The following is a 21,256-nucleotide window of genomic DNA, read 5'->3' as shown; positions in this document are numbered from 1 at the left end:
ATTTTATAAGTTTTTGAGTTAATACATCATTTGCCTCTGAACTTGTCCAATAATCTTGATTGGGCTCTGAACTTTCAAAGTATCCCAATATCCCTCTTAATTTGCATAAAATATTCAGTTAGCCCCCTAAACTTGCATAAATATAATTAATTGATTACTCGGTTGCACAAAAATAAATTAAATGTGAAAGATGTATTCCACGCATCTTAGAATGAAGTTACATAATTCAAAAATAGATTAAAAATGAAGTTATTACTTGCTCAAGTATGAAATTTGTCTTTTCTAATATTAGAACTGCATACCCCGATCTTGGTCATTTTACTTTTTTTAAGACGCGTGCAATAATTCTTTCATATTTAACATTTTTTTTTTGTAACCGAATGATCAATTGATTACATTTTATGCAAGTTCAATGGGCTAACTAACATTTTATGCAAGTTGAGGGAGCTATCAGGACACTTTAAAAGTTAAGTGGTCCAATCAAATTTTTTAGACAAGTTCAGGGGGTAAATGATGTATTAAGCTTTAATTACAAAATTATAATTACATCATATTACCAAAATTAATTCTTAATATGTCGTTATTTTTTACATATCATAGAATAAAGTATATTTTTATATCCTGATTTAAAATCTATAAGGTGTAAAAATATCTCTAACGTTTACGATCAGTAGCAATTTTACTTTTATAGTCTAAAATTGTGCAATTTTACCTCTAGAGTTGACAAATTGGATCAATTTGAGAAATAATTCATGAAAATATCTTCTCGATCATGAATCTTGTTATCTACACTTCACATGTGCATCATTTTACCACTCATTAGTAACATCATAAACATAGGATTAGACGTGAAAAAAATAATTAAAAAAATACACTGTCTTTTGTATGAACTTGACAAAAAAAATTTAAATATTTCGCCGAATTTATAAATATTAACCTTCAATTATATTATTAGTGCAGAATAAGGAACAAAATATATGTGGTTTATAATAATATCTGAAATTGACTCAACTTGTCAACATTAAGAGTAAAATTGTTTTTGGTTACCAGCGTTAGGGGTAAAATTGTACCGTTTTAGACGTTAAGAGTAAAATTACTCCTAACAATAAACATCAAAGATATTTTTACACCTTATCCTTTTAATTTATAAATTTTAATTCTTAAAATATATTAAAAATAATAATTCTATTTAGTTGACATGATTCAAATTATTACATAATTTTTTAAAACTGAAATTCTATGTAAATTTCAATAAATCATAGCAGCAAGTCAAGCTTTGATCTGTTTATGCTTGACTTGCAGAGAAAATGGACAAGTTCGAGATTGGGCTTTGAGGAGGTTTCAGGATTTGTTCATACTATAAGTTCGGTTGAATGTATCGTTAGTCACTAAATTTTTATATTGTCTCAAAATGATCACCCGCATCAATTTATCTCAATAATATCATTTAACTTTGAATTTTATCTCAATAAAAAATCACTCCAATGTCCTTTCATTCTTAACGTCGTTGAAATGAGTTTATTAAAAGAAAATTCAAAATTGAATTATTTTATTTAAACAAATTAAAGTTAATGGACCATTTTGAGAGAACCATAACAACGATATTTAGCCCATTATAAGTTGGATTTCATCTAAAATATATTAGATTTTTTTTATATAGTTAAAGTGTTTATATATGTATTCTGACTTATCAGGTGAATTTAGTAAGTCACTGTTACTTTAAAATGATTTCAATTTTCACTATAAAATCCTAATAAATCTAAATCTAATAGCAACCGTGCCAAATCCAAAAAATTATGAGAAAGAGAAGAGATTCTTACTAAATTATTATTTTTACAAAATGTCTAAAAAAACTATATCATTTTAATTAAATGTACAAGATAATAAATTAATATAAACAAATTTAAGAGGTTAGTATATCAATATCACTTTAAACAAATGCTGGTCACCAATATATTACTTGAAGTAAGTTCGAGAGCTAACTAAACATCCGATAAAGGGGGACAAATGTCTTTTTAACAGTAGCATAACATTTAAAAGTTAGAGCAGAAGCACAACTTAAAAAGTGGAGATATATCTCCCCCCTCTTTTCTCTCTGAAACCCTCGACGCTCCCTTCTCTCTTCCTCCTCCTTCTTCATCTTTTCTTTTTTCTTCTATCTTTCAAACCAAATCCTACCTCATTTTTTGATTTAAAGTTTAATCAGTAACAAAAAGAAACTAGATCTTGAGGAGGAAGAAGGAAGATTGTCTTCTTTTAGCTTTTAGGAAGAAGGAAGATTGTCTTCATCTTTTCATCTATGGCTCTATTCCTACTTTTTTAGCTTTTATTGGTGTTTTGTTTCTTTTTTCTTAGTTGAAGTTCATACTTTCCTTTGGATTTTTTCCGCTTGATTTGCATCTGTGAGTTATATCTCTTCCATTTACACTTTTTCCGGGTTTAGCAAAAGCGGAAGCGTCTTATCTTATACGTAGATCCATAGATCTACGGGGATGCACCAATATAAAGGACTCAGACCTGAATAGTCGGAAGAAACTAGATGATGATGATTGGTTTGAAGCTGCTTTCAGGTGGATTTAGATTCGAGAGAAGTATGAGATTTGTTGTCCTGTTATTTAAGATGTACCTTTTATGGTATTTTTTGCTCTTCGTAGTCTTTATATTTCCTTTGTGGTATCTTTTGCTCTTTGTAGTCTTTCTATTCTCTTTGTGGATCATATATTAGGCTTTGGCCTATATATGGGTAAGGTTTTAATCTTTACTATTGTCATATTGTACTCATATATGCTTATCTAATGGAATATATATGCATTATTATAAAAAAAAAAAAAAAAAAAACAGTGGCAGAACAACAAGGGTAGAACGGCAAGAGGCAGGATGGATTTAATTATGTTCACAAAGTACGTAATTTTAAAAACCTACAAAACTAAAGTTTCATATAAAACTACATAGTATTTCCCTTTTTATAAATACTGAGCATGTCCATGAACATTATAAGAGTGAACCCATAAGCAAACATGCTCGTGAGTTTTCAAGCCGAGTTTTGACATGTTCAAACTCGGCTCTATGCACGCCGAACCACTAATGAGCAGCTCAGGTCATTTACTGTCCTAAATTAACATGTCAAATAAATAGTAGTAAAACATAAATCAAACGACAAAACCTTCAGCAAATGGTTCAAATTAGTTACAAAAAAAAGTAAGATTGTGTCCACTACTATATTCACTTTCTTATTACAGTTCAAAATACCCTAAAATCTGTGTATTTACAAAATATGTAGAGATTCGTCCAATTAAAGGTAGTGTATAATACTAATCTCTCATCTAACCGCAATAGATATGAACAAAACTCTTCAAAGAAAAACAGGAGCCATGACTAGTGTTATTGTCGCCAACATTTTTATAAGCACATGGAGAGAGAGGATAATTTTGCTCTTTAAGAATATATTTACACCTTATCTCTATATTATAATTTCTCTATTATCATAATCATAGCCACGGTAGAAAATGGGGAACAGTGAACAAGTTCAAGCTCAGTATTTTCATCAAACTCAGTTCATTAAAAAAAATATTATCTAATCAGGAATTGCATACGAACAACCAGTTTATTTATTCACGAGTTTTTCTCATGACTCGTTAATTATATTCATTAACTATTCTCACAAACAGCTTATTAATTATGTTCATAAGTAACATAGTTTTTAAACCTACAACACTAAAATTTCATACAAAACTATGTAATTGTATATTTTATCCTTTATATCATGAACAATATAATTAAACTTGTTCACGAATCTATAACCAAGCATGCTCACGAGCTTTCTAGCCAAGTTTCACGGTGATCAAGCTCTGGTTGTTTACAAATAGAACCTCAAAATCATGTTCAAGTTTAGCACGTTTACAAATCGAGCCGCTCATATGCAGCCCTAAATAACATTATGAATAAATAGTAGTAAAACATAAATCAAACGACAAAACCTTCTAGATATCTCATATCAGCAAATGGTTCAAATTAGTTATTAAAAAAAAAAAAAAAATTGTGTCCACTACTACATTCACTTTCTTATTAAAGTTCAAAATACCCTAAAAATCTGTGTATTTGCAAAATATGTAGAGATTTGTTCAATTAAAGGTAGTGTATAATACTACTCTCTCATCCAACCGCAATAGATATGAACAAAACTCTTCAAAGAAAAACAGGAGCCATGATGACTAATGTGATTGTCGCCAACATTTTTATAAGCACATGGAGTGAACGTTAGAGACATTTTCACACCTTATCTTTATATTATAATTTCTCTATTATCATAATCATAGACACGAGCCAACTTTGACCTGTCTATAGTAGGTAGAAAATGGGAAAAAATGAACAAGTTCAAACTCAACAATCAAATGAACAAATTCAAGCTCAACAATCTGATCGAACTCAGTTCATTAAAATAATTATCTAATCTCAGGTTGCACACAAACAACTCGTTTATTCATTCACTAGTTTTTCTCATGACTCAGTTAATTATGATCATTAACTGTTCTCGCAAACAGCTCATTAATTATGTTCATAAACTACATAGTTTTAAAACCTACAAAACTAATGTTTCATACAAAATTATTAACCTTTATAAAATACTAAGTATGTTCATGAACTTGTTCACGAACCTATAACCGAACATGCTCATGAGCTTTCAAACCGAGTTTCAGCGTGTTCAAGCTCGGCTCGTTTATAAATCGAGCCAAACGCAAACCAAACCGCTCATGAGCAGCTCGGCTCATTTCCAACCCTAAATAACATTATAAATAAATAAATAGTAGTAAAACATAAAGCAAACGACAAAACCTTCTAGATATCTCATATCAGCAAATGGTTCAAATTAGTTACAAAAAAAAAAAAGAAAAAAGTAAGATTGTGTCCACTACTACATTCACTTTCTTATTAAAGTTCAAAATAGTAACCTAAAATCTGTATATTTGCAAAATATGTAGAGAATCGTTCAATTAAAGGTAGTGTATAATACTACTCTCTCATCCAACCGCAATAGATATGAACAAAACTCTTCAAAGGAAAACAGGAGCCATGACTAATGTGATTGTCGCCAACATTTTTATAAGCACATGGAGTGAAGGTCCAGCTGTATCTTTGAATGGGTCTCCAACTCTGTCCACCATTCAAACAATTTAAGTTATATATTAAAAAAAAAAATACATGTATATTTATTTAGGGATAAGAGCCAAATTCCGGTGCATATTTAGAGCAAGATCATGAATTTTACTCGTATGTTACTGAAATTTTGAAACAGCGGGTACTGTCATTTAATTCCCATCAGACATACCAAACATCAATTGTGTCCAAAATATTTAGTGTGTCACAGTTACAACAAACTATGTTAAAATCACTGTTAGAATCTTACGATTCACGATTTGATTCAGCTCTATTTCGAGTTGAATCTATAGGTGAATCTAAATTGTAACAGAATCTTACAATTCGCGATTCGAACCATACGATTCAATTCGGTTCAGCTCTATTTCGAGCCGGATCTTCATCAATGTACATCAAAAACTTCAACAACACTACCTACTAAATCCACTATCTTCTAGTCCAACTGTTATTTAGCAAGTTATCAACTCAAACTAGTTTTATTCCATCATTGTCAACATGTTGACCACAAGGCAAAAAAAAAAAAAGAGTTGGAAGCTCAAACTCTCCAACTCCACTAAGTTACTAAACGGAGTCCGATTTGTGAATTAGTTTTATTAGGATTGCATTTGCATTAGATTTGAATTGTAAATACTTAGTTGATATGATTTCTTTTTTGACATTAAAATTGCTTTTCTAAACTAATATTTGATAATATTTTGAGTTCAACAAACAACAACAACAACAACAAAGCCTTAGTCCCGAAATGATTCGGGGTCGGCTAACATGAACCATCATATAAAACCGTGAAATCAAGTCGTGTCAGCAACACAAATTCGCTCCCTCCACTCCGTCCTATCCACTACCATATTTTCCTCAATTCCCAGTAAACTCATATCACTCTCGATCACCCTCCTCCAAGTTTGCTTAGGTCTTCCCTTACCCCTCACCACTACATCCCTTTGCCACTCTTCGGTTCTCCTAACCGGCGCATCAAGCGCTCTACGTCTCACATGGCCAAACCACCTTAATCGGTTTTCTCTCATTTTATTCTCAATAGATGTGACCCCTACTTTTGTCCTAATTATTTCATTACTCACCCGATCCTTTCTCGTATGACCACACATCCATCTCAACATACGCATCTCCGCCACCGACATCTTATGGATGTGGCAGTGTTTCACTGCCCAACACTCCGTACCATATAACAATGCTGGTCTAATTGCCGTCCGGTAGAATTTCCCCTTCAATCTATTAGGCATGCCAGGGTCACAAAGGAAACCCGTAGCACTCTTCCACTTCGACCAACCAGCTTTAATCCTATGAGCAACATCTCCATCTATGAACAATATTTTGAGTTCAACATGGCAAATATTTTATTTTTTTATAATATTATGAATTTGACTAAATCTTACTATTTAATTCGATTCATGAGTCAAATCTCGTTTTGACAACTATGGTTAAAATGCTAACAAAATCTGACACATAAGTTAATCATACAAAAATTTGTCAAGTGTCTAAAATGTTAATATGTTACTAATATAGTTAGTAATAACCGGCCAAAAATATACGGAACCTACTATAGTTTATCAACAAACTTAAATTTGAATCATTTCGTACGTTAGGACCAAATTTGCGCTTTCTAGAAAACGTTAGGGTCAAATTTGGCCGTTATTTTTATTCGTATATATTTAGTGTAAATAATTTATTAGTCCCTACATTTTTACTTATTGTTTAGTCCTCGTATTTTAATAATACACTGTTTAGTCCAATTTAGTCCTTCAAATATTTGAATCATGAAACAGTTTAGTCCCTCTATAAGGGACTAAAATGTTGAATTAAGAAAAAGTTAGGGACTAAACAGTGTATTATTAAAATACGAGGAGGTAAAAATGTAGAGACTAATAAATTATTTACCCATATATTTAATATAAAAACATCAATTTCTCTCGGAAGAGAAGATTATAATTCCAAGTTGTGGTTTCGAAATTCTATCTGAAACTATGCCACTACCAGTTTGATTACTTTTAGCCTACACAATACCAGGAAATGAAAGAGACTTACGTATCTCCAGTAATTGCTGCTTTATGACAATCACTACCCTTGCCTCCCAGTGCCCCTGTCTCAATATATTTCTTTGCATTATCCCACGCGCCGCCGGATGTGTTTAGAAAAAGAGCCATAAGAATGCCAGAAACTGTCCCAAACATTAGCATAGAAGCCACAACTTTAGCCCCAAGCAGAGGGTGTCCCGTATAGTACCCCAAAATCCGGAACACAATACCTGCAGGTAATAGAAAGAAAAATTTAAGCAACGCTTTTTGACACAACAGGCATGCTTGACTGATGACAACTAACTACATGAGAAATCAGAGGGAAATGAAAGTAGAAAAGGTTCTCAAATCTTAAGTTGCGTTGAACCATAAAATCGACCAAGTAGATCAGACACAAAACTGCAGATAAGAGAATTATCGAATATGATTGAATAGGAAGCACCGACACGGGACTCGCACGGGTGCAGGTGCGGCAAACAGCATTTTAAAAAAATATGAGATAAGGGTACAGAAGGTATACGCCAAACTTATTTATATATATATATATATATATATATATATATATATATATATATTCACTAGTCATAATAAACCATAAGTATTAATTTACCAAAAAGAAACATTTAATACTTCAAACTATTTAAACTACCAAAAAGGGGCGGCTTCTATATTCTTTTCATTAGATTTTGATTTATTTTTTTGTTAGGGTTTTATTTTATTTTTGCATATATCAACCCCTCTTTTTTGTAAAATTATTAAAAAGTACCCCTATATTCCACTTAATTAACTTAGAATCCGTGTCCTTGAAGTGCCCCAAAAGTGTCCCCATTAATTAAGAAATGAAAAAGAGGGGACACTTATTTTGGAGTGTCAGGTGCGAGTCCCCCGAGTGCCCCGACACTCATATGTTAACCTCCTAGAAATGTCGGTGACATCAAGTACGACTTAAGATCAGAATATGCTAAAAGAATTTTATGCATAAATTATGATAAGCCCCATAGGATCATGCATGACATAACCCACAGATGGAGAAACTACCATTGTCAATGTTAATTACATGTTTAACTTTCCACAGCTTTATAAAGGTTACTCCTGGGAAAACAATCTGACTCGTATGTTAACCTCCTAGAAGTGTCTGTGACATCAAGTACGACTTAAGATCATAATATGTTAAAAGAATTTTATGCATAATTTATGATAAGCCCCACAGGATCATGCATCACATAACCCACAGATGGAGAAACTACCATTTTCAGGGTTAATTACATTTTTTACTTTCCACAGCTTTATAAAGGTTATTCCCGGAAAAACAACAACGATAAGAATTTAAATAGCCTAAATAGCAATAATTCTATATACCACCACTTTCCAAACCTGATAATAAGCTCTTATAAAGTAAACTTACCAATAAAAAGAAAAGTGAAATAGAGAGATCTGATGATTAACCTACCAACCACTATGGGTGAAATTATAGCCAAAGCACCAGGTTTTATCATTTCCTTCAGAGATGCAGATGCCACAATTGCTACACATCGACCATAATCTGGCTTCTCCTTGTATTCCTGATATGAGGATGTTGAAAAGAACACCAATTAGAACCAGGCATAAGCAAAAGGAATGCAGTGATGGAAACAAGGAGCATTCAAAAAATATACACTAGTGCAAGAGACAATCAATAACTAATCAATACGAAGCATCGACACTTCTAGGAGGTTACATGCGAGTGTCGGACACTCGGGGACACGCTCCCGACACTCCAAAATAAGTGTCCCCTCTTTTTCTTTTCTTTTTTAATGGGGACACTTCTGAGACACTTCTAGGACACTTTGGGGACACGGATTTAAGTCAATTAAGTAGAATACAACAACAACAACAACAACAAAGCCTTAGTCCCGAAATGATTCGGGGTCGGCTAACATGAACCATCATATAAAACCGTGAAAATCAAGTCGTGTCAGCGACACAGATTCGCTCCCTCCACTCCGTCCTATCCACTACCATATTTTCCTCAATTCCCAGTAAACTCATATCACTCTCGATCACCCTCCTCCAAGTTTTCTTAGGTCTTCCCCTACCCCTCACCACTACATCCCTTTGCCACTCTTCGGTTCTCCTAACCGGCGCATCAAGCGCTCTACGTCTCACATGGCCAAACCACCTTAGTCGGTTTTCTCTCATTTTATTCTCAATAGATGTGACCCCTACTTTTGTCCTAATTATTTCATTACGCACCCGGTCCTTTCTCGTATGACCACACATCCATCTCAACATACGCATCTCTGCCACCGACATCTTATGGATGTGGCAGTGTTTCACTGCCCAACACTCCGTACCATATAACAATGCTGGTCTAATTGCCGTCCGGTAGAATTTTCCCTTCAATCTATTAGGCATGCCGGGATCACAAAGGAAACCCGTAGCACTCTTCCACTTCGACCAACCAGCTTTAATCCTATGAGCAACATCTCCATCTACTTCTCCATCCGTTTGGATAATAGATCCTAAATACCGGAAGCAATCCGAGGCCTGAACAACTCTCCCATCTAGGGTGATTGTCCCTGCCTCCCTACCCCTACGGCCGCTAAACTTACACTCCAAATATTCTGTCTTACTTCGACTCAACTTAAAGCCTCTAGATTCTAGAGTTTGTCTCCATAGTTCCAACTTCCTCTCCACTCCTTTCGTCTCATCAACCAACACAAACAGCATGCACCATGGTATACCATCTTGAAGTGAACTTGTTAGTTCATCCATAACGATGTCACAAAGAAATGGGCTTAGTGCGGAACCTTGATGCACTCCAATCGTAATAGGAAACTCTTCAGTCTTCCCAACACTAGTACGTACACTCGTGCATACTCCCTCATACATGTCCTTTATGATGTCAATATATTTCCGCGAAATGCCTTTCCTTATATAGGGGTATATTTCAATAATTTTACAAAAAAGAGAGGCTGACATATACAAAAATAAAATAAAACCCCAATAAAAAAAAATCAAAATCTAATGAAAAGAATATAGCAGCCACCCCTTTTTTGGTAGTTTAAATAGTTTGAAGTATCAAATGTTTCTTTTTGATGAATTAATGACTTAATTATCGACGTTTTTTATGGTTTATAATAACTAACGAATACATATATATAATATAAAAATTTGGCATGTCCACGCCATATCCATATCTCATATTTTTTAAATGCCGTTTGCCACACCTGTAGTACTCATGGCGTTGCTTCCTAATTGTCCAACCTTTTAGAATTATGTAAGATTAAGATCCAACCATGAGTTTATCTTTTTATCCTACATGCTTGTGAGTGAAGGTATTTTCTTGTGAAATGGAACATACTGAATACTCACCATGATACCAGGCCTCTCAATAAATTGCCGCCTTACTTCATTAACAACCTCCTGAGCCGTTCGACCAACTGCTGAGCAAGCCCATGCACTGAATAAGTAAATAAGCATTGAGCCCAACAATCCCCCAACAAAAACTTCAGGAATTGCAATATCGACCTGACAATGAATTAAGCGCATGAGAACAAGAAGGGCATCAAAGCATTCAGAACAAGCATAGTTAAGTGAAATTACAATTTTTAAGTTACCTGATTGAAAGGTTCATGGGCAAATGTAGAAACCTCATCCATGTAAGCACTAAATAGAAGGAAAGATGCAAGTGCTGCAGATCCAATAGCAAACCCTTTGGTTGTGGCTTTCGTAGTGTTGCCCACTGCATCAAGAACATCAGTGATCTCCCGAACACTTTCAGGCTGGATGAGATAAATGACACAGCATACATCAAAAACACAAGAAATAATAGAAAACATGCAATCCCCATATTGACCCATACTTGTCAAAAAAAGATGACAGAGTGAATGTTACCTGCTGACTCATCTCTACAATTCCACCAGCATTGTCAGCTATAGGGCCAAACATATCCATTGTAAGAACATAGCCAGCAGTGCTGAGCATCCCCATTGTCGCTACAGCTGTACCAAACAACCCGCCAGTTGGCTTTCCAGTTTCATCCACCAGACCTGAGGTCTCACCTAGCCAAAAAGCTGCGACAATAGCCACACTAATGACAAGAACAGGAAGAGCTGTTGATTCCAGGCCCAAACTAACTCCAGCAATTATGTTGGTCCCATGACCAGTGGAGCTGGCAAGAGCTAACGTTCGTACAGGCTCATGCTTGTAGTCAGTATAGTACTTGGTGATACAAACAAAAAGATAAGCTGTAATGATGCCAACCAATCCACACAAGGCAAAATGAAACCATGCTGAAGGTGCTTGTTCTGTATAAAGCATCCAACGGGTAGACTGCAAAACAACATGGATAGCACAAGCAAAACCAGATGTTAAAACTCGTAAACAATATAATTAAAAGCACAATTACATATATATACTAAAATTTCAGTAGCCTTTATCAATGGAAGAGAATTCTAGAAGACACATTACCGCACCAAATGTGATAACAGCCAAAACTATCGTAATAGAGTATCCTTTCTGAAGGATTGCCATCGGATCCTCCATTGGAGACTTTACACTAGCATCACGAGTACCCCTGATTGAAAGTATTCCAATTGAAGATATAACCAGATCAAAGGAATGAATAACAAGAGGAAACAAGATGAAGCCAGAAGGATCTGCAAGAAAATGGACATAAAATAAGTCCAATGCAAAGACAGATAGACTAATTGGAATAAAAGTGTACCAATATAAGAGTTGGTAGAAATATCACAAAATGCACATGATCCAAGGCTTTAATACATGCTGACATTAACAGTTCAAACTTCAATAGGACAATCATAACCCATCATTATTTCATTATATGACAAGTGAGTATCATACTCCTTTATGTTTCATCTATAAACAGCATTGCTACAAAGCTTATGGAGAAACATTATGAATAAAGTACAGATACTTGCCCTCGATTTTGCAACGTTGAGCCATAGTTCCTCCAAGTATCATAGCGCTGATTATTTCAGCAGCGATACTTTCAAAAAGATCAGCACCTCGAGCAGCACAATCACCCACATTATCTCCAACCTATTCATGGAACAATTGATGAGTTCACTATTGCAAGGAGATGCAAAAGAAATTTTTTGCATTTCTGCAAACAACTATTCGTCAACTGTATTTAAAAAAACACCACTGGACCAAGTCCAGAACATTGGCACGCAACTAAAAGCGAGCAGTACCAAATCAGCAATCACGGCGGGATTTCTAGGATCATCTTCAGGTATTCCCTGCTCTACTTTCCCAACAAGGTCAGCCCCAACATCAGCTGCTTTTGTGTATATCCCACCACCTAACTGAGCAAACAATGCAACAAAGGAAGCTCCAAAGCCATATCCCACAAGGAGAAGAGGTACTGATAAGATGGGGAAAAAATATAATTAAATTAGCAGAGAAAAATCTGATACCAAATGCTAATAGTGTCGCAAACGGCAACATCCAAGATAGTCAAAAGGGCACAAAAAGCAAATGTTGTCAAAAGCTAAAATATGCTGCAATCTCATTTAACAACAGAAGTTATCATGATAGAACATCCTGGACTGCTTACATAAAGTTAGCAGAAACTTGTAATATTAACTAGCTGATAAAAAAAAATTCCAGGATCCAGTAAGGGAAATAAGAGGCAATTATAGCCTTATTGTCTTGGAGCTACATGTACAAACAAGACAAAGATTATGAAGTGCATTAGCAGCCAGATTAAAATCAAATGCTGAAATCCTAGTTCAAATTGGAAAGAGAGCATGACATCCATATCCTAAGATCCCACTTAGGACTCCTGTCAGTATATTAACTAATTATATATCTCGCAAACCGCAACATCCAAGATAGTCAAAGGGCACAAAAAGCAAATGTTGTCAAAAGCTAAAATATGCTGCAACCTCATTTAACAACAGAAGTTATCATAATAGAACATCCTGGACTGCTTGCATAAAGTTAGCAGAAACTTGTAATATTAACTAGCTGATAAAAAAAAATTCCAGGATCCAGTAAGGGAAATAAGAGGCAATTATAGCCTTATTGTCTTGGAGCTACATGTACAAACAAGACAAAGATTATGAAGTGCATTAGCAGCCAGATTAAAATCAAATGCTGAAATCCTAGTTCAAATTGGAAAGAGAGCATGACATCCATATCCTAAGATCCCACTTAGGACTCCTGTCAGTATATTAACTAATTATATATCTCGCAAACCGCAACATCCAAGATAGTCAAAGGGCACAAAAAGCAAATGTTGTCAAAAGCTAAAATATGCTGCAACCTCATTTAACAACAGAAGTTATCATAATAGAACATCCTGGACTGCTTGCATAAAGTTAGCAGAAACTTGTAATATTAACTAGCATGATAAAAAAATTCCAGGATCCAGTAAGGGAAATAAGAGGCAATTACAGCCTTATTGTCTTGGAGCTACATGTACAAACAAGACAAAATTTATGAAGTGCATTAGCAGCCAGATTAAAATCAAATGCTGAAATCCTAGTTCAAATTGGAAATAGAGCATGACATCCTGATCCTAAAATCCCACTTAGGACTCCTGTCAGTATATTAACTAATTATATATCTCACACCCATATATGTTTTTTCTGATAAATGTTTTAGGCTGCTGTGTTGTCATCTTGAGAACATGCAGTAGAACAAAAAGAAAAATTCAACCTTCACAAACATGTCGTATACAATGCAGTTTGCATTTAACTTATCCATTCTCACAGATTTAAGTCTGTCAATGAAAATTGAAAGGAAATGAAGAAATTACTTACAATCAGTAACGTTCATTGAACCTGAAGTGTCCACGCCTAACCAAACATAAAAGGTAGAATATAGGATGGCTACACCAATTACAGCCATACCAACAACCACCAAGGCAGAAAAACCACCAGCACGTACAGCAATCTGCACATCATATAATTCACTTATAATGGAATTCTCCAACTGTCAAGAACACAGCAGATTGTAAAAGAGAAAACCTGCAATGCCTCTCTAGCTGATCGCCTTGCAGCACTAGAAACTCTAACATTTGCACGAACAGACACCCACATCCCAACGTAGCCAGCTATACCAGAACACAAGGCTCCCAAAAGGAATGCAGCAACAGTGATATATGCAGATGCAAACCTGTATGAACAGAACTAGAAATTATTGCCATAATGGATAAAGCATGTGCACTGTGCTTTGCTAATTTTGATGGATGTACTCACCTCCCTAGGCCAGAAGCTTCTTGTTGAGGAGTCATACTACGGAATAAATATATGCAAAGGATTATCATAGCAAGCACTATTGCCATCTTTGAGATGGTCCCATATTGGGTCCTGAAGAAACCTTCAGCCCCATCACGTATTGCATCTGATATCTAGTCAATAAGATAATAAGGTCAGGACAAAAATCCAGCAAGTCTCAGAATAATGATGCCAGTTGCTTCACAAGTTAATCCAGTTTTCGCTAAAACCATCAACAAAAGGAGTATACATCAAAAAGATAGAGAGAAATCCAGTCATACAGATTAGAAAAATTTATAATGGTTGAATGGGGGCTGAACTGATGCATACTGAAGAACAGCTTATTTCACATAGCGCCTGTCTAATCCTAGAATTTTAACTCATTTCAAGCCAATCCAACACCATGTCTGAGATATATATACAAAAATAAAAATAAAAACACAAAGGTTCAAAAATTTAATCTGGGTTGGTTCAAGCTAGGCAGGATGCAGAAAATAATACATAGTGCTATGATCAACCTTAAATAGTTTAGTGAAAATCCTAAAAAGAATACGAGGACCAACTGCAGGCCAGTCACATAAGAGATGATGTACCTGAACCATTTCAGGAGGTCCCTCATCCTTTGATAGTACCCACTTAGTAAGATATATCGATAAGAGGAAGCTGATGATACAAATTGTAAACACGAAGACAATGATTGGAGAAGTACTAGCTCCAATGTAAAAGATTGCTCCTAAACCCAAAAGCAAAAGTATAAAAAGAACCCGGACATTTATTCCCATGAGAACTCGAACAATCTGCAGAAGAAAAGTTTATTTAGTCATAAGGAAAAAAAATCAGAATGGCAAGGAAAAAATGCTACCACTGCCAAATAAAATGTGCATTATACAAAGATTCTATTGGTATAAAATTTAGATTTTCATGCAATGTACACAAATCCAGGTCAAGATGACAGTCTGAAATTCCAAATCAGGATAAGATAATCCACCAGAAGCAACGAAACATAATTGTGGCATTATAGAGACCATGAAACTGTTCCCAACGGCAAAATAAAGAGGAAATAAAAATCTTTGCTTTGTGATTGAATAAGGAAATCAAAATAGTATACAATGATAGTTGCTTTAAGAAAATTAACTGTTTCAAGGGATCCTGTATTATTTTATCTTCTTCAGTTAAATTCATATTCATAGAGATAACAGGGTTTGCAATATTAAAACCACTGCAAAGAAGGAACTGAAACAACTTCAATATAAAAGTTGTTCATCGCCTGTATGTGAAGATTATCCGGTAAAATAAGTCAATTTGATAAAACAGAAAATTAAGAAATAAATTTGAAGGGTGGAATGTTTTAGATCAAATGTTCAAATAATATATATACACACACATATATATATGTTTTTGTGTGTGTGTGTTTAAAATATAGAACAGAATCTACCACAATAAAGCAACTTTAAGGGTATCAATCCTTCCACAGTATAAAAATATTTTAAGGGTAAAGTCATTTAAAAAAAAATAAGAACTTATAACTGAGTAACTTAAGTTAAATATCAAGAGTTATATATATCTTGTTAAGAAAATTTTCAAGTGACTTGAAAATAACCATTATTAACAACAACCAAGTTAATTTTGGTCTTCCTTTACCCCTCTTAGCTAATATCGAGTTCTATTCTCTTCCTATATTATCAAATAGTATGAATATAATAATAATAATAATAATTTTAAAAAAAATACCTAAATTTTAAAAAAAAAATTAAGTGCTGAAACATGTTATCATACACCCCCTTTGGTTTCTGCAAATTTGTTCTACTGGCAACATCATGTTGTGCAACAAACACCTAAATTTAAAAAATTTATGTGCTGAAACATGCTATCATACACCCCCTTTGGTTTCTGCAAATTCTTGCTACTGGCAACATCATGTTGTGCAACCAAAAGACTAGCAAAATAATATGCTCCATTTTCTTGGCACCAGCTAAATAAATTTCAATAACCAATGGAGTTAATCAAAGAGAAAAGGTGAACATTAGTTACTTACAAATGGAGTATATGGTTTACTTCGCATATTGGGGAAGACCCTTGGCCTTTCTTGGTATGGCCCCAAATTGCCACCCTCAACATCATCATCTATCATCATTGTATGCGAGGAATTTGACCGTCGAACTAGAGGAAAGGAGATGTAATCGTTGCCTTGGGGCAGGTCGCCCCCTGAACTGGGTCGCTGAATTTTGAATGCTCTAAGAAGTACCGTGAAAGACTAGTGTCTCGCTCCACAGGAATTGAAATAAATCACCTGCTGATTGGCTGCAGAACTGAGAGATGAGCAAATCCTAAAAAATAACAAAAATCTATGAATATTCAAATAATATGCAGCTCCAACTATCTGCACATGAACCTAAAGGCTACAGCACAATTATAAGAATGTAACCAGAATCATGATTTCATGTCTTGCTAGAGATCCAGCAAACCAAAATAGTTTTTCAAGTTACACAGACTCAACTATGAAATTAAAAAAAATTAAAAAAAGAAATCCTCTTTGATTTAACAAAAATAACTTAAACTTATTTAAGATTCATGATAACCACTGTAAAATATGTTGAACGAAACTAAACAACGTTTATTCACACAAATCAGTAACTTTCTCTAAACTAAAATAGATATAGAATCCGAGTATTGGCAGCCTCAATTAGACCATACATAGTCAACCCGCCTGGCTGGATTAAAGGAAAAATTGCAGTAAGCTCCATTACATCTCATAATCCAGGCATTTTCCAAATGAAATGTTTTATATTTGGCACTTACATATTCTCTAATGGGCAATGACTCCCACATTTCCAAATTAGCAGCCCTAATTTAGGTTTTAAAGCTTACGTGCCCTAAATGAATTAGAAATATGGACATAACATAGTGATAGTAAGGGGCTCCATGATGCCCGTGGTTGACCGGTGGTGCACTAACTAAACCAGTGGCCGAAATTGAATAATGCATACAAGGAAATATTGCAGTAAGTTCCATTACATCTCATAATCCAGGCATTTTCCAAATGAAATGTTAAATATTTGGCGCTACACATAGTATCTATTGGGCAACGACTCCCACATTTCCAAATTAGCAGCCCTAATTTAGGATTTATGGCTTACATGCGCTAAACGAATTAGAAATATGAACATAGAATCGAGTCGTCGATTCTAAACCTAGAAATTTGGGTTCGCAATACTACTGGTAGCCAACTAACGTTAATAACGGGCTCCTCGATTCCAGTGGTAGTGCAGTGGTGCACTAACCAAACCAGTGGCAATCTTGAGCCGCAATTGAATTGTGCATACAAGTAGGTTATGGATCAAGGATACATTATGTTATACTGACACGTAGAATCCGTTTAGTTAGAAAACAAAGCAGAACTTCCCTATCGGTTACCACATCCGCACAGCACCACAACAATTCTCATCACTCATGGACAATAAAACCCTGAGATCTAAAAACAAAAGGAACTGTGAAGTGTGAACTCAACTGCACAGGAGCATTCTAAGTATCGTAAACAATCCCCCGAAAAATCTAGAAAAAAATACAAATATGGAAAGAAATCTAGGAAATGATGCACAGCACGATCTCAATCGGAGAGAAAGAAATAGAAGTAAGATCTACAAATAAATGTATGCACAACAGAGAGAATTAAAATCAAACGAAAATAACAGTGTTAGGCGTTGAATGAATTAGAGAGAAGATAGGAAACTAACATGAACATAAGCTCTCTTCCTCTTTATCTCCCTCCGGTAGGGCTCTGCAAAATTGCAGTCATGTTTAGAGAGAGAAACAGGGAGAGAGAGAGAGAGAAATGGAGTTTTTGGTGTGATAAAATTGGGACTGGGTCGTCTCCGGGAGAAACACCAAGCGCGAAGGGAAGGTGAGTGAGGTTAGTGATAATAAATTTCTATTTTGTTTTTTTTTTTTTTTTTGTTAAAAATAATTAATAGAGAAACTAAATAGGCTTAATACATCCTTTACCCTTCGATTTATCCAAAAAGTTTAATTGATCTCGAAACTTTTAAAGTATCTCGATAGCTCCCTGAATTTACATAAAATATCCATATAACCTCTTTGCGTAAAATGTAACCAATTAATCACTCGGTAGTTACATGTAAAATGTGTGTTGCATGTAGGGCTGTAAATGAACAGAGCCACTCATGAGCAGCTCGGTGATCGGCTCGATAAAAGCTCGGCTCGACTCGGCTCGATTTGTAAACGAGTCGTTCGTGAACACGATTTACTGGCTCGGTTCGTAAACGAACCAAGCTTGAGCAGGCCAAAGCTCGCGAGCATGCTCGATTAGAACATTTATGAACAAATTTTAGTTTTGTAGAAAACTATATAGTTTTGTGTTAGTTCACAAATATCTAAACTTAATATTATTTCATTTGCTATTAGATGAGTTCGTTCACAAACATAATAAATGAGTAATAAAAGAACCATTTATAAGCATCTTGTTTATTTATTCACGAACTTTGCTTGTGAGCTTGTTTATGTACATAATTAAAGAGTTATTTGCGAGCAAACATCACAAATATAATTAATAATTTACTCACAAACAATTCATGGTTAGATAATTTTCTTAATGAATCAAATCCAAAAGAGGATTTTGGGCTCGAAACAAGCTCGAAGCTCGGCTCAAGCTCGTTGAGCAAGCCAAAGCTCGGCTCGAGCTCGGCTAGTTAATTTTATAGTAAGCTCGGCTCGGGCTCGAGCTCGAGCTCGTTAATTTTATAGCTAGCTGAGCTTGAACAGGCCAAAGCTCGGCTCGGCTCGATTACAGCCCTAGTTGCATGTGTCTTAAAAAAGTAAAACAACCAAGGCAAGGAGGATCGGGTCCGATGGGCGGCTCGTGGTGAATGAGATATATCAATGTCCACTGGTCGTGGCCTTCAAGTCGATGTAAGAAACACTATAATGAGATAGAGTCACCTGGCTCGGATCTCCGTCAACCCATGTACCAGTTGTCGTAACTGGTTTAAGCAATCCATCCTACTCCATTAGAGACTAGGAGAGTCGAACATCCGGTCTTTGGGAAGGGAGACAGATGTCTCTATAGCTATGAACACTTTGCGCCTATGAATTGGCCCACAATGCAGGTCCTTATACCATATGAAGTCCCTCCGATACGGAATACGGACGAATTGATGGGATGTTTGATGTTTAAAGGGGATAGACCCCTTTGATAGGAATTGGTTGGCTGAAACTCGGAGGAAATCTCGGTGCCACATGAGGCTTTAATCGATTATATTATTTTATACAAATTGAGAGGGTTATCTAAATTTTTTATGTTTGAGACACTTTAAAAATTAAAGGCTCTCTATGAAACTTTAGATAATTCAGGGGCTATTAAAGTCAACTAAATAAAATAAAACGAGATTTTGATTCCAATATTCATACGAATAATCCGATTGTCAGCCCTTCAAAAAAAAAAAAAAAATCCGGTTGTCATCTTCACCAATGACATTTTGACATGTAATCAAATTCTTAATACTATTCTATTTTCTTCATCTTATTTTTATTATGGATAAATATAACTTTGTCAAGCAAGACAAAAAAAATTGTTCTATAATACATTAAATTCATTTATATTAATTATTTTTTATTTCAAAATAAAAGTTATTAGTTGATGCAATTTTTTTTTGTAGGGAAAAGAAAAGGGACAATTACAAAACTAGTATCTTTTTGGGGGTTAGTTTTCATTTCTAACACACTTTCAAAATCTCACCAAAACTAACACATTTCATTAACTAATTTCCAACCTTACCCTCATCTCTAACACTCCGCTCCCGCTCTTCAATATTCGAACTTCCATCACTCTAACCTAACACCCCTCTATTCATCTCTCTAACTTTCCGGCGATTCATTGGCCGATTCTGTACATTTCATCCGGCGAATCTCTGTTACTTGGAGTTGACATGGCGAGAACACAAAGCTCAGACAACGAATCGAACTCAGAAGGAAGAACGAAAAAGAGGGTAAATAACTTGACTTTACATTTGCGTTTCTCTCTTCTATTGCATGTACATTTGTTGTGTTTGAAAATGAACATTTCGTTTCGTTTCGTTTACTGCTTCTGGTGTTAGGGTTTTTTCTGGGTTCGTCTGGTGTTAGGAAGTCATTCGGTTTGGTTGAAATTCGTCGATGTGTATGTTCATCGGCAACCTAATTGTAGATAGCACATATTCATAGACAGCCTAATGGCCGATAGAACATCCATAACGACGATATACTACCGCTATAATATTCATATCGTCGATCAGTTTGCCGATAGAACTTTCATATCGTCGTTATAATGCCGATAGAACATTCATATCGACGTTATATTACCGATAGAACATTAATATCGACGTTATATTGCCGATAGAACATTCATATCGACGTTATATTGCCGATAACTCTCTTATTCTAGCATACGCTAGCTCATTCTAGGTCAACGTTATAATTAGCTTGATTTTATGTTCCCTGATGATATGTCTACAACATTTTTCAGCATGATCGTGTAGACAAGAGGAAGAGAGATGAGCATGCCTCTCCGTCGAAGAAGAAAGCCAAGAAGAAACCTGCATATAAATACAAAAAAGCATTTGGAACGGAAAGCGTCATCACGGTTAGGTGTAACCTACAAGCAGCAGAACAGATAAAGGGGTTGTTAACATCAGACCAACTAAATCTATTTAGGAAGAGTTGCTTGTTTGCTCAGCATTATGTTGAAAAAGGGCCATTATGTACGGATTATGGATTCTCTGGGTTTGATGGACGTTTCTATAGGCTGCGGGTGTGCTTGGAACTCTTCAACCAAAGATTATTGAACCAGAATGA

The 21,256-nt window shown here is 35.1% G+C and overlaps 2 protein-coding genes across 4 annotated transcripts; both read right to left on the bottom strand.

Moving 5' to 3' along the window:
- Positions 1-4,815: 4,815 nt before the first annotated feature.
- LOC136220206 (pyrophosphate-energized membrane proton pump 2) lies at positions 4,816-18,326 on the bottom strand. 3 transcript variants are annotated; one of them, XM_066007983.1, is made up of 15 exons: positions 18,145-18,326; positions 16,446-16,737; positions 15,004-15,207; positions 14,393-14,544; positions 14,162-14,309; positions 13,955-14,087; positions 12,380-12,552; positions 12,107-12,227; positions 11,637-11,824; positions 11,061-11,498; positions 10,784-10,948; positions 10,539-10,694; positions 8,635-8,746; positions 7,195-7,414; positions 4,816-5,151 (listed from the first exon to the last, which is right to left on the bottom strand). In XM_066007983.1, exons 2-15 carry the CDS (start codon positions 16,542-16,544, stop codon positions 5,052-5,054), a joined length of 2,409 nt encoding a protein of 802 aa, XP_065864055.1. In that variant the 5' UTR covers positions 16,545-16,737; positions 18,145-18,326; the 3' UTR covers positions 4,816-5,051. The 3 variants fall into 3 exon arrangements, with proteins under 3 accessions (XP_065864055.1, XP_065864065.1, XP_065864075.1); XM_066007993.1 differs by having other exon boundaries at positions 16,446-16,711; XM_066008003.1 differs by having other exon boundaries at positions 16,446-16,700.
- LOC136220216 (uncharacterized) lies at positions 9,054-10,093 on the bottom strand. The gene has a single exon (XM_066008009.1). It carries the CDS (start codon positions 10,053-10,055, stop codon positions 9,129-9,131), a length of 927 nt encoding a protein of 308 aa, XP_065864081.1. The 5' UTR covers positions 10,056-10,093; the 3' UTR covers positions 9,054-9,128.
- Positions 18,327-21,256: the final 2,930 nt, after the last annotated feature.

The sequence above is a fragment of the Euphorbia lathyris genome, chromosome 1 (assembly GCF_963576675.1).
Source record: "Euphorbia lathyris chromosome 1, ddEupLath1.1, whole genome shotgun sequence".
NCBI classification, from domain to species: Eukaryota; Viridiplantae; Streptophyta; class Magnoliopsida; order Malpighiales; family Euphorbiaceae; genus Euphorbia; species Euphorbia lathyris.
The sequence above is the reverse complement of the archived record's forward strand: the minus strand, read 5'-3'. Positions and strand labels throughout refer to the sequence as shown.

Bases quoted from the DNA above. Each gene is read 5' to 3' on its own strand.
- LOC136220216 (XM_066008009.1), bottom strand. From the start codon at position 10,055: ATGTATGAGGGAGTATGCACGAGTGTACGTACTAGTGTTGGGAAGACT.
- LOC136220206 (XM_066007983.1), bottom strand. From the start codon at position 16,544: ATGATGATAGATGATGATGTTGAGGGTGGCAATTTGGGGCCATACCAA. The intron at 14,310-14,392 runs GTGAGTACATCC...CTGTTCATACAG, and splicing joins GAAGCTTCTGGCCTAGGGAG to GTTTGCATCTGCATATATCA. The intron at 11,499-11,636 runs GTAATGTGTCTT...GTTGTTTTGCAG, and splicing joins CTGTTATCACATTTGGTGCG to TCTACCCGTTGGATGCTTTA.